Source organism: Rhamphochromis sp. 'chilingali' (assembly GCF_963969265.1).
Source record: "Rhamphochromis sp. 'chilingali' genome assembly, chromosome: 6".
NCBI classification, from domain to species: Eukaryota; Metazoa; Chordata; class Actinopteri; order Cichliformes; family Cichlidae; genus Rhamphochromis; species Rhamphochromis sp. 'chilingali'.
The window spans coordinates 28,431,058-28,443,971 of NC_137933.1; the positions used below are offsets into that span (position 1 = coordinate 28,431,058).

The following is a 12,914-nucleotide window of genomic DNA, read 5'->3' on the forward strand; positions in this document are numbered from 1 at the left end:
TGAAAGAAAAGCTGAGCTTCGACTGATTCACATCGTCTGAGAGGAAGCGAGAGCATCGTGGATTTCCTGGTCTACCTGTCATCTCGAGTGCGCCGCAGGCTGCTGTGGTAGCTGGCCTTGCTGTGGACGCTGCTGGCCTTACTCCTGGTGGAGGAGGGGTGCCCGTGGTGAGTTCTAACTGGTTCATCAAGGTCGTCTAGAACAGCTAAGTGGGTGGAGGAGGCGTGTGTGGAAGTGCCCTACAGGAGGAGAGATCAAACACATGTAGCGCTGAAACCGCTGAGATTAAAGATTTAATTTAACACCCGACACCTTTGCACAACGTGTAAATATTCAAATCCAAAAGGCTACATCTTGCTCAAGGCTCTGTGTACATTACTCCAGCATAAGACATTCATATCTTTTGGATCTTGACTCAAATCTAATGACAAGATTATGCCTCAGGTTATTACTTTTATTATTATGATAGACACCTAGCCAGGTTCACAGGGGTTGAAAAGCTTCATTGATGATGCGGCTAAATATTATCAATGAAGAAATATGTACATGAAAACACCAGTCTGATTAAACCTTTATCAAAGCTTCTAGATGCTGACAAAAAAAAAAACAGGCATACAAGATACGATCTTTCATTTCAGTCTTCTCTTCCTTTCATCAGTTTCAAAAGAGCTCAGAGCCGTAACCTGTGGACATTCATGTTTGGACTTTACTCCCACGGCACTTATAAATAATTCCATCCTGCTTTTCTTTTTGCTGTTGTCTTTGCAGTCCTACCTGAGTGGATGTCCCTCTGGACTTCCTAACGATGGGGGTGTTGGGCTCACGCAGCAGAGACTGAGCAAAGTCCGGCTGCTCTTGCAGCACCTGGCGAGACTCATTCACCCCACTGCTGCAGAAAGAAAAAGGTGAAGGAGGTCAGAGGTGTGACGTTTTTACAGACAGGGGACAAGTCGCAGATAAAATTGGAACCAAGAGACAGATTGGGGGGGAAGGAGTAGGAAGACATTTAGGATTCAAGAAGAAATACGGGAAAGAGACAAGAAAACAGTTGATAAGGACAGGATAGGGAAGATTAATGATTAATGTGCTGTTGTATAGCAACGTGTCACCACAAAAGGAAATACAGTAGAGATACTAAACCCCTGAACAACTGAGAGGGAAGGAAAATTGCATGTGAAACAAAGTACAAGATACTTCTAAGTGCATAATTAGTTGTGATAAACTCAATTTAGTTCTCTCGAACATTAAAAGACACACAGTCTCTTCTTACTCTTTGCGCCTGCGTCCATGTAGGAAACTGGCCCACTCAAAACAGGTCTTCTTGCTGCCCACCCAGAAAACAGAGGGGATCCCCACCACGAGCATCATCAGATATTTAATTAGGAACAAAACCATGGCCGGTCTGCTGGTCTCCTCAACCTGAAAATAAAATAAAATGCACACGTTAATGATGCAATCATCTAATCAGCACAGCATGGAGTTTTTAAAAACACAGAGTAAAGTGAAGCAGAGGAGAGAGAGGAAGAGAACAAAGGCTTCGATTATAATGTAGGCAGACTAATTGTGCAGTAGAATATTTCCTCGACAACTAAACATGAAAGATATGCTAAAAGCTTTGGATCCACCAACATTTAACAAACTAAAATCCTCAAACATAATCTAGACAAACCGAGCTGTTTGATGGATCTCCCAGCAGAGGGCAGAGATTTGGTTCTTGGTCCTCTTTTTATTGAATATAAATCCCAGATTTTTAAGAAATACAACAAACAGAACGCTGTGTCGTTCAATCCCAAATCATGGTTTCATCTGTCCGATAAAATTTCACTATGGGAAACCATCAAACACACTGAGTACTGTGTTAAAAGGTTTTTGTGGAAAACCATTATATTGTACTTTAGGTGGTCTTTAAGATATCAAATTCTTTAAATTTTCTTTTTAAATTAAGATAAAAATCTTCCTAAAGATGCTATTAAAGCAATTGACCCTCACTACAGTGAGGGTAAAATCCATGAGCAGCTGAGCCTTTTAGTGAGATAAGAGATTTATTGTTTTTGAAACCCGGGCCCAGAAGAATTTCCATTTATTAATTAGCTTAAGTCTCTGTCACCCATGCTGAGATGAAATGTGTCTTATTTAGATCATCAGATAAAACGAGAAGCCCTGGGTCTTCAGTAAAGTATCACCCGTGAACACACACAAAGAAAGAAACTCAAATGAACTTTGACACCACAAAAGAATCTTCAATTATCCAAGAACAAGCAACTGCGCCCTCTCCCAGAACACACAGAAAACCCCCGGGCAAAGATCACATAACACACAGCAATATTGAAATTCCAGAGCTGTAATAGGACGTAAAGGGGATCTTCATGATCTTCACAAACACACAGACACACTCACACAATTTGACATGTGATGGAAACAATGACAAAGCCTTATGAAGTAAAGGTGTATGTGTGTGTGTGCACACATCCAACTGACTGACACACAGGTAGGGATGGAGTATGTTAGCGTCTGCACTGTGCACAATTATCTGGTTAATAATTTAGCACTGGACTATATGAATCACTGCATTCCCACCCATCTTCATAAACAGGATAAAGCCCTTATGGAGGACTGGCAGCAGACCGTGACTAAGCAGCCCAGGGAGCAGAGGGGCTGAAAGATGCATGAGAAAATTAACTGAAATACAAAGAGAAAAGGAAACGGAGCAAAACAAAGATGGGAGAGGTTGGTTTTTTTTTTTGTGGAATTGGTCTTGAGAGCTATATTAGCTGAGCTAATGATGCATGCCACACTCTGCTCCCCTCCCTCACAAATACCTACTCACTCAGCCGCACACACAACTAAGTGCCAGCTCTTACCCACTCTCAACCAAGCACTCAGCATCTTTGGCCAAATCCCAGCTCCCACCCTTGGCCCTTAGGTATCCCATTTCTTTGGGAAATTGAAGGATAGTGGTCATCTAGCCCCCCAAACAAAGCGTGGAGGACCACCTTGCCCTAAGCTGCAGTGAAAAATGGAAGGGGAGAATTGAGATTGGGCCTTTGATCATGAAATAATCCATCTATCCATCCATCTAACGGCTTAACTTAGGGACGCGGGGGGCTGGAGCCTATCCCAGCAGTCATCGGAGAAGAGGCAGGGTACATTTTGGACAGGTCGCTAACACAGAGAGACAGGTGACCACAGGGTCTCACATCCACACCTACGGCCAGTTTAGGATCACCAGTTAATGTGACGTGTGTCTCTTTGGAATGTGGGAAGAAGCCCATGCAGGGAGAACATGCCAACTGTACAGTGAAAGGCACCAGCCAATCAGGACATGTGCAGAGAAAGTGCTAACCACTTCACCACAATGCTTTCTTTCATAAAGTAAGCATGGGAGTTCTTGTTGTAGTTCCTAAATGTCTTCCCACTACTGTAATCAATTCTGACGTCACCGGCTACAACAAAGGTAAGAGCTCATCTGAATAAAACCTGGTTAAATTCCAGATACCAATTAAAAATCATCTTCACGTTAAACTAGTAATTGTACATTTTTGTTTTTATTTCTCAGAACCGAGTGGCTAACATAAACTAGCTAAAATGTTGGCTAACCAGAAAAATTATATGATTGGACTTTTTTTTTTTTTTTAAATGAGACTTTGTTTTTCCCTCGTGTTTTCATACATTTCTGGCCTACAGAACATGGCAAGACTTAACTTGTAAAAAAGGTAAAAAACAAAAAAAACCGTTGAGCTCCATTCTTGAGTAATTGTGTATTCATGTGAGGTCAGATAATCGGAAAAACTGAGTTTCAGACCGAGAAAACAGACATGATTTTCCTTTTTTTTTTGGCTAAGTGAGTTGCATTTTCTTAAAATCCGGCAGATAAAAGTAAATAACTTGCTGAAAATAGACTCTGCCACACACCCACTACTGACTAGCTGACAAACATGTTCTTTTTAATTATGTTCCATAAAAAAATGATCCTTTACTAGTTACTACCTGTGAGCCAGGTTGTGAGACAATGCATAGGTGCTCTTCAAATACACCAACTAGTTAAAAAAATGATAATTCTAGAGATAATCTTTGTCAGACAGGTTAAGTAACTATTAGGGGTGCAACGATATTCGTATCGATATTGAACCGTTCGATACAGTGCTTTCGGTTCGGTACGCATATGTATCGAACAATACAACATTTGTAATTTATTTTATCAATTTTCCTTCTGACGATGCTGTCTGTGTGGAGCGCTCAGTGAATCTGTGTTCGACTACTCCGCCTAGGCTGCACTGTCGAGCGCGGCTGCACTGTCGAGCGCAGATCCACTGAGCGCTCCACACAGACAGCATCGTCAGAAGGAAGAGCACAGGGCAAGCTAGCGAGACAGAAGTTAAGCTCTCCTTGCAACAGGCAAATTGACCCTCATTCAGATCTGGCGTTTGGAATTATTTTGGTTTTCATGTGACGTATGACCCTGAAGGTAAGCGAGTCATGGACTAAAGTAAAACAGTATGTTGGATGTGCCATGCAATGCTCAATTACATTGGTGTGAACTAGTGTGTTAGCGCAGTTAGCTCGTTAACGTGTTGGCCATCTAGCCCCATGCACGGGGCGATCGGCGGTAGCTCGTTAACGGAGATTTGCCGTGTTGTGGCGCTAAGGTCATTTCAACGAGATTAACCTGAAAGCACTAGTGGGAACACAACGAATATGACTGCACATTTACGCCGACATCATCCTAGTGCAAAGACAAAAACAACAAGCATGCTACTAACTTTAGCCGAGTCATTTAGACAGCTGTTAGCACATGATTCTCCTTATGCTGCTGAGAATATAGCCCAGAAGAAGTGGATAGTATAGCTTTTATTTTGGAAAGAGCCATTTCTCTGTAATAAACTCTCTTTTCCAAAGATGAGTGATTCCTCAATCAGATACAGGGCTCGCAATATCGCTAGCCCGACGTCCCGGAGCTAGCGATTTTTTCAGTCGGGCTACCAAAATCTATCTCTTCCCTGCCCGTCGGGCTATTGTAGGAAAAATATATGTCAATGCTTTTGCATTCTTTCAGAAATGTAGCTGGGTAATTATGTCATTGGCATCGGTGAGCCACTGTCAATATGTGACATATTGAAGTCGCGTTTGAATTTGCGCTTGTTTTTTTGCTTTCACTTTGCAATCGTGCGAACTGTGTATAGAGAGCGACAGCACTGATCTGTGAGTGATGATAATTTGTGCACCAATTCCTCTGACATCGTCTTATTAATCGTTAGCTTACTATGCAAACATGACAAGTGAAATCTCCCGCAGCAAGCTTAAACATGTGAGAGGTTGATCGCGCAGAGAATCGCTGAGCTTATGTGAGTGTGCGTGTAAAAGCATTTCAGTTCTGCTGAGCCAAATAAGACAGGTCAGGGTGAAGAAGTGACAGCCAAAGAAAAGCTTACCACAAAACGGAGAAGTTATGACAAATCAGACTATAAGGCAAAAAGAAAGTGCAGCTTTATGGTTTCATGGACAAAAGAATTTCTGTGGCTGCAATATGACGAGCTAAATAACCAGGGCTGCACATAAGTGGTCCGCAGGTGCGCATTCACTGTCAAAATAAAAAACGCGCACAAGGGTTAGGGTTAGGGTTAAATTTAAAAACTGTACTTTTGAGTTAAAATATATATTTATAATTTTAATAAATGACAAATTAAAAATGCATGAACATTTTTTTTGTATCGAAAAAATATCGAACCGTGACACCAAAGTATCGAACCGAGCCGAACCGTGAATTTTGTGTATCGTTGCACCCCTAGTAACTATATATCAAAATCAGCTATGAACACTTTATTGTTTGTTTTGCAGTACTTTGCCTTTTCCCGGTCCATGTTGTCCCCTCAGTCTGACTTAAAAAAAGCACACGAACACAATTAAGTTGGTGCGATGACTTCACAACTTGGGAATCCTGACCATTTGAGGAGTGCATGAATGGAAGCTATATTGATGTTAACTCCTTCCACTGGAGAAGTATCTTGTTCACTCATTATTTATGATATGTTTAGAGCTGGGCGATATGAGATTTTTTCATATCACGATATGTTTTTTTCATTTCAGGCGATAACGATATCTATCACGATATAAGCCAAATAACTATATTTGTAAGATTTAAATGTGCCGTTGCTCACAAGTAAAATGTGAAATAATCAGCAGCTTGTTTTTATTTAAATATTTATTTCCCATAATAAGTTCAACAGGGTAGATGTACTTAAGGAACATGAGACTTTTTCAGATAAATAAAGGCAAATATTGCAAACTACACAAAAGGCAGCCGCTAAAGCGTTTAAGTTTCAAAATAGAACAAACGAAACAAACTAAATTGTCAATTCCACTTAGAAACAAAATATTAATTCTAAAAATAAATCTTAGTTTGTTTTACAGAAGAACAGACAAAACTGACTAACTTTTGTCAATATCAAATAAACTGAGAACTAAAAGGAAATTCTCAATCTCTCCTTGTTGTATAGCTGAGCTTTTCAAACAGTTTTAACAGTTACTTTAGTCTGACAAAAGCCGAATGACGAATTAGCGCTTCCAGTCAGAGACTGAGGCTACGTCCACACGTACACAGGTATTTTTGAAAACGGAGATTTTCCGTTTTCGTTTTAAAAAAATAATCCCGTCCACACATAAAGGCAGAAATGAAGGAAAACGCTGCTATGAACATGCCAAAGCAGCAGGTGGCGCTAGATTCCTAACCGTGCAGAAATGTTGGCCAATCAGAAGTCTAGAAGCCTCGGTGGGAAAAAGTAAACAAAGCTGGGGCATAGAAGCAGAACCGAGTCGTATGTGTGGAGGGACAGTAACTGTGTGTATATGTAAGCATTTAAACACTGCAGAGAGTAGAATTGACAGTAACAGTATTGTAGAAATCCATTTCACCGAAACAATAACGTGGCGCACAGTGTGACGCATGCACCAGTTTATTGTATTTCCAGACTTGCTTTCGGCACAATTTACAGTGCATGCTACTCTGTTTTTTGTCAGACTTGAAATAGCCGAAATACCTTCACACTACGGAACTTCTATGGCTCTTCCGTTCGACAATCTCTCCGGCATTGGAACCATCATCTGTTTTCTCTTCGGTCACGCTCGGTTGATTTTTCTAGTCGGCACACTCATTTCCTCCATTACGCGCTGGCTCCATTACCCGCTGGCTGCTTCCCAAACAAACACACGTGCGGCTTGGCACTTGTGCTGTACGTAACAAGTCACGCGACGTGACGCTGCGGCTGTGATTGGTTCGGCTCTGCGCTACTTAATTTGGATTGGCTGACCTTTTTTTTTTTTTTTTTTAAGAGGACAAGAGCGGCGAGGTCTATCGCGATAGCTTAATTTCTCTATCGAGTAAAAGTTATATCGCGATACATATCGTTATCGTTCTATCGCCCAGCTCTAGATATGTTTAGTAGTCTTACACTTTTCTTTCCTGAGACACAGACAAGCTCCCTCCCCAATAAGGAAAGAAAAACACAGATTCCTCAAAACAGAGCACCTGCGGATTTTCACCATTCAACTTTTGCAGTATGACAGCACAGACAAACTGTGAGTGACAGAGCTCTGATATTTGTTTGCAGCTGAGAAAACAGGCAGCATGTGCTTTCAGACTGTAGACTACCAGATTTGATTAGCTACTCTGACACTTTTTTTTCTTAAGACAGGCTATCCAAGTATAAAGTTGCAGCACAACAGCTGGCAGCTGTAAAAATGATTTACACATGCACCGTCTTAACAAGCACAGATAGTGTCTTCTCTAAAGTTTCACTATATTATTACATCATCTAGTAAGAAATGAAACATAGTTTGTCTAGTGAGGTTAACACCATCACATCGTGCACTTTCTTATTTTCATCCTTTTACCTTGTATGGGCATGGGATGTGATAACGCCTGCAGTTGTTCTCCATCCATGTTTTCTCCCAGATCTTCCGGTATGTGTGCTCGTATATGTAGCAGCCAATCACAGTGAACAAGGGAGCCAGATACAGCACAGAGAACACTCCCATCCGGATCATGAACTTGACTAGTTTGGTCTGGTTCTCCTTCTCCAGAGGAATTTCCATGCGCACCCTGTTCAGAGCGACAATGCCCACTAAAAGCAGGGAGACGCCAACCTGACAGAAGACAGACAAGAAGTTAAGGCTCAGTGAACCTTTAAAAAACTCTTTTAAAGGTTGGGTGACTGACAGACAGGTCTAAAAGACATTTAATGACCCACCCATCATTACTAACCAATCCATCTCTCCCAATGTCCACACTTGTATTATTTCATGCAGTCATTAATCGGTTCACACCACATCCATCCTACTCACCACTTCTTTCATCCACCCACTCACTCATTTATCTCCTGAACTGTACTCACCGCCACATTGACACAGAGCGGTGCCAGAACAAACCACCTCAGGGCGTCTATGTCATACAGCCCTATGAAACACACTCCACTGATCCCATCTCCCTCGATTTTATTCAGGGCCAACAGGGTGACGGTCAGGGCCCCTGGGAGGCCCCAGGCAATCGCATGGAAGAGGAGGGCTTTCTTCTCAATGGCCTCGCTGCCCCATTTAGGCACAGCAGCCAAGAACCAAGTGATTGTCAGTATGACCCACCACACACTGCCGGCCATAGTGAAAAAATACAAAACCATGAAGAACAGGGTGCATGCCTGAGAGAGAAACACAGGAGGAAAAACCTCTGATCAATTAATCATTTGGGAAAGGTCATCAAAACTGTAAATCTGCAACTATAGAGTAGTAAAAAGTAAATTCATGACACGTGTGCGCTCTAAGTCAGTAAATAGATAATTGCACTGTGTAATAAAGATAAAGTAATGAAGTTAATAAGACAGCATTTTTAAAGTGTAGCATAGTTATTTTTATTAATTGCTAAATAAACATCCGTCAACCTCATCATTCAACCACAAAATAAATAATTTAAAATCTAGTTTAGAAGTTTTTAGCCCAGTAAATCATCACTAATGTGCTGACAATTTTAAATCAGGCAGTTTTCTCCCCCAGATTCCATAAAAATGAGCAAAAACCTTGTTGTGTGAGCCCTGTGTTATGGTGGATGCTCTGAACTGGGAAGGGCTGACAGGGTTGCACGCGACCCTGCCTTCCAGCAGGAAACCCAGGAAAAACACCAGCGACACCATGACGTAACACACAGCATAGAAGATGATTGGTCGCTCAGGGTACCGAAACCTATCGAGGAAGATAAAAGAAAATGACTTTGTGTCTTTCTCCACTGCAACGATACTAATACTTTCAAAGAAGTTACATTCAGCTTTTCAAACCTTGTAACATCAATCAGGAATGTCAGGAAGGTGAAGAGTGTTGCAGACAGACAAACAATGGAAACAACTCCAATGAAGTATCGGATGAAGGTGAGCTCCTGCTGGTTGAAGAACATTGAGGGGCATGGGGCAGAACAGTCCTTCCTGCCCATAAAAGTGTAACCCAGGTCTGGGTCGACCTTGAGCTCTCTGGGGCACCAGAAACCATAATCTCTTTGGACGGTCATTGATGATTGGTCAGTGGGTTCAGAGCCTGTTAGCAGGTCCTCTAGACGAGGATAGGGCTCGTCACAATCTGGGAACCTGCCCCCCAAAAAGTAAAAGAAATTATATAAAGACAACAGCCTCCACAATGACCTTACGGCTACATCAACACAGCAGTTTCAGGAAAAATATTATAATCTACATCAAGGTAAGAAATCACTACATAGAGTTATCTAGGTTATGACATTGCTCTAAACCTGTACCCTGTAGCCTATATGCTGTAGACTTAATGCAGGACTATAGATCAAGCATAAGTTTCAGTCAGATGTACCTCATCTCAGCAAGTCTAAAATGACAATAAAGCTAAATTAATTAATTAATTTATTTATTTTTTTTAATATAGAAGATTCATACCTGCTGCACTCCATATCATCTGGCCAGGCTACGCCAAAAATTTCCATGAGTTTGTGGCACTCATCCTTGGCCCGCTGGCAAAGGGATCGGCATGGCATGGAAACGTGGCCGTACACAGTGCAGACTGGAGCGTATAGTGCACACAGGAACATCCTCAGATCAGCACTGCACACCAGGTTTACCATTGGATGAAAAGGCTTTGGAGGAGAAAAAGAACAAAAAATGCATAAATAAAATGTTGACACCAATATTTTTATCTATGCAAAGCTCTATGACATAAAAACACTGACTGTGCAAAGTAAATGATAAGTGATATCCTACTCTCAGAGCAATACCTCTAAACACTGACATTTCGTGCTGCTGGTATTCAACACTAAAGTCAGTGTTAATCAGCATGAAAAGCTTGTTATTAAACATGACGTGTATGTGGATGATCCTAACACACATGCAGTGTCTTATAAATATACATTTACACACAGGCTCAGGACGTTAAATGCTATCGGCAGCACACACGAGAAGGCTCATATTTAGCCAGAAATAGATATCAAAGGGCATGGAGGGAAAGCGAGAAGGATAGCAAATAATCTTTCAGATGCAACTTACACTACTACTCAGTATTTCATCAGCAGTTAGAGGCTTATGAAATATGTACAGCTGCAATCATATTACCACAGATCTCTTTGAAGTTGGGGACAGCAAAGGCAGACTACTGAAGGCTGGAGCTACAGCCATTTGTCAGTAAAATGAGCAAACAAACAGCAGGGCTTTTCACACATGGGAGATTATATACCCTGTTCCCTGTAGGGACAGACTTAACGGTTTAAGGATGACTTTTGACCTTCATGGTGCTGTTAGAAGATCTCAAAACAAATTACAAGGAAAATTTAACTCATACTTACTTACTTATTACTTGCACATTAAAACAATCACATTATAACTTGTGCACTTAATACTATTTCACAGATGCACTCAAGTTTTAATAACATTGTGCTTGACACTTGCTTGACAGCACATAACACTGCATTGTGCATATGCGTAAAGGAAAAAATGTGTTTGTGTGACACAAAACAGTAAATTTACATTGATTGCTTATCATAACAACTACAGTGCATCCTCATATAGGGAGCATTTGTGAAAATATCCATGCACCAGTAAATGCGAGTGTGTGCTTTATGCTCATTTCTGTGTGAGGTCAGGCCTTACGAGTATGTTTTGATCGTTCTCAATTGCCGTGTTCTAGATCTGCACACTGGAGATGTTCCACCAGTAAATGGATGCAGTGGTGCATGAGACGTGTGACACAGTTTTGCGTATTGCACAAAGACAAATGTGAGTGTGTGCACACGCCACCACTCAACTTCATGAATTTTGCAACCAATGCTTCTTTTTCCTTTTCTTTTTAAAAAAAAATCTATTTAATGAGCAGCATGCATTGTGCCCAATGGTATGAAAACTGATCTAGAAAAATGATCCTTTTATTTGGCTGTAATAATATTTAAGAAATTCTCACATAATCTTGCCTCTTCAGTGTTTTCTAAGATGATTCAGGAGCCATACAGGAGCACACACTTCTGTTTGAATAGTGTGCAAACCTCAAGACATGATGGGGAAGTCCAGAGTGAAGGCTCGGCTAAATATCTAACCAATCAAATATGTCCAGCCAGTGGAAATATAGGAACTGGATTTTAGTTGTGCTGTTTATTTCCTCTGCTAAGGACATTGTATGATGTTACCAGGATTAATCAATAAATTATAGACAGATTTGTATACAAATTGCATCTACCAAACTACACATCAGACTGAAGGCAGAACTATTAGGAGATGTTCTTATTCTAAAATGAAAAAAAAGTATTTATCACACTTTTAAGTTCGCCACACTGGAATAAAAGGGTTAGGTGCAAATAATTAGAACCTGGCAGACAATTTAAGATACAGTAATTCTTTGTGTAAAAAGAAAAATCTCCAAGAAAGCCAAAAACATGATCACAGGATCAGCAGGCATCTCTTGAAACTGTTGGAGTCAAAGTGCATGAACATTCAGCCAGAGGGAGATTGCACCAATTTCACCTGCCTGGGAGGGGTACCATGCCTCAGCTGTGTGATATTAGACAGCGCATGAGTATCACTTCAGCAGTTTTGTGTTTACAGCAATCAAACGGATTAATATACAATTTACAAAAATAATTATGACACACACTTGCATCGTCTACATTGAGATGTCGTAAAAAGACACACACACACACACACACACACACACACACACACACACACACACACACACACACACACATGTATTTGCAACTTGCAAGTGGTAACTTTGCCTGCAAAAATTTCTAGGCCTTAAAAGGAGGATATGAAGTTTAATGACTGTGTGAGAGCGTTCAATTTCTTTTTTGTACTGCGTTTAAAAACAAACAACCCCCCCCCCCCAAAAAAAACCCCCACAGTACATATGTTCAGGTGGTGCCAGCTGAAACTGGAGAGTTTCAAGTGTCTGACATGAGTCATGTTCACTGCAAGGATTTTACTCAGAAATAAGATGTTATTTGAGATAGTGATATAATGGACTGACACTCTTCTAAAATTCTTTAACGCCATCTAATGCTATCTCCGATGTTAACTGATAATAATGACAGTGTTAACAGGTATCATTAATGTAGCAAAACATCTATTCATGCTTAATATAGAAGACAGACAAACAAGACAAGCTGTAACTGTCAGCAGCTTAAAACCTCTCCCTCACTTCTGCAGTTGGAGATGTAGCGACTGCAAAAAACAGTTCAGGATTTGATTCGGCTCATATGGTACTGTGGCTCACTGCCACAAATATCACTGCTAATTTGAATGTTTATGATAAGTGTTCTGTGATGTGACTCCAAGTACGTTGTAAATTCCTCAAATGAATTTTTAAATTTACTTGAATGTATCACTTCACCATTTGCGTTCTCCGTTTCTGTACTGGTGCACTCTTTCAGTAAA

At 40.8% G+C, this 12,914-nt stretch overlaps 1 protein-coding gene across 1 annotated transcript in view; it reads right to left on the reverse strand.

Annotated features, from left to right (window-relative positions):
- Window positions 1–12,914, reverse strand: part of LOC308398579 (frizzled-3-like) — a 34,910-nt gene that overhangs the window by 2,973 nt on the left and 19,023 nt on the right. Inside the window, exons 3-10 of the mRNA XM_080885314.1 lie at window positions 9,936–10,132; window positions 9,318–9,620; window positions 9,063–9,225; window positions 8,388–8,687; window positions 7,888–8,139; window positions 1,271–1,419; window positions 775–889; window positions 76–239 (exon numbers count right to left, since the gene is read on the reverse strand). Coding sequence (XP_080741440.1) covers window positions 76–239; window positions 775–889; window positions 1,271–1,419; window positions 7,888–8,139; window positions 8,388–8,687; window positions 9,063–9,225; window positions 9,318–9,620; window positions 9,936–10,132 — 1,643 coding nt within the window. The remainder of the gene's footprint in view (window positions 1–75; window positions 240–774; window positions 890–1,270; window positions 1,420–7,887; window positions 8,140–8,387; window positions 8,688–9,062; window positions 9,226–9,317; window positions 9,621–9,935; window positions 10,133–12,914) is intronic.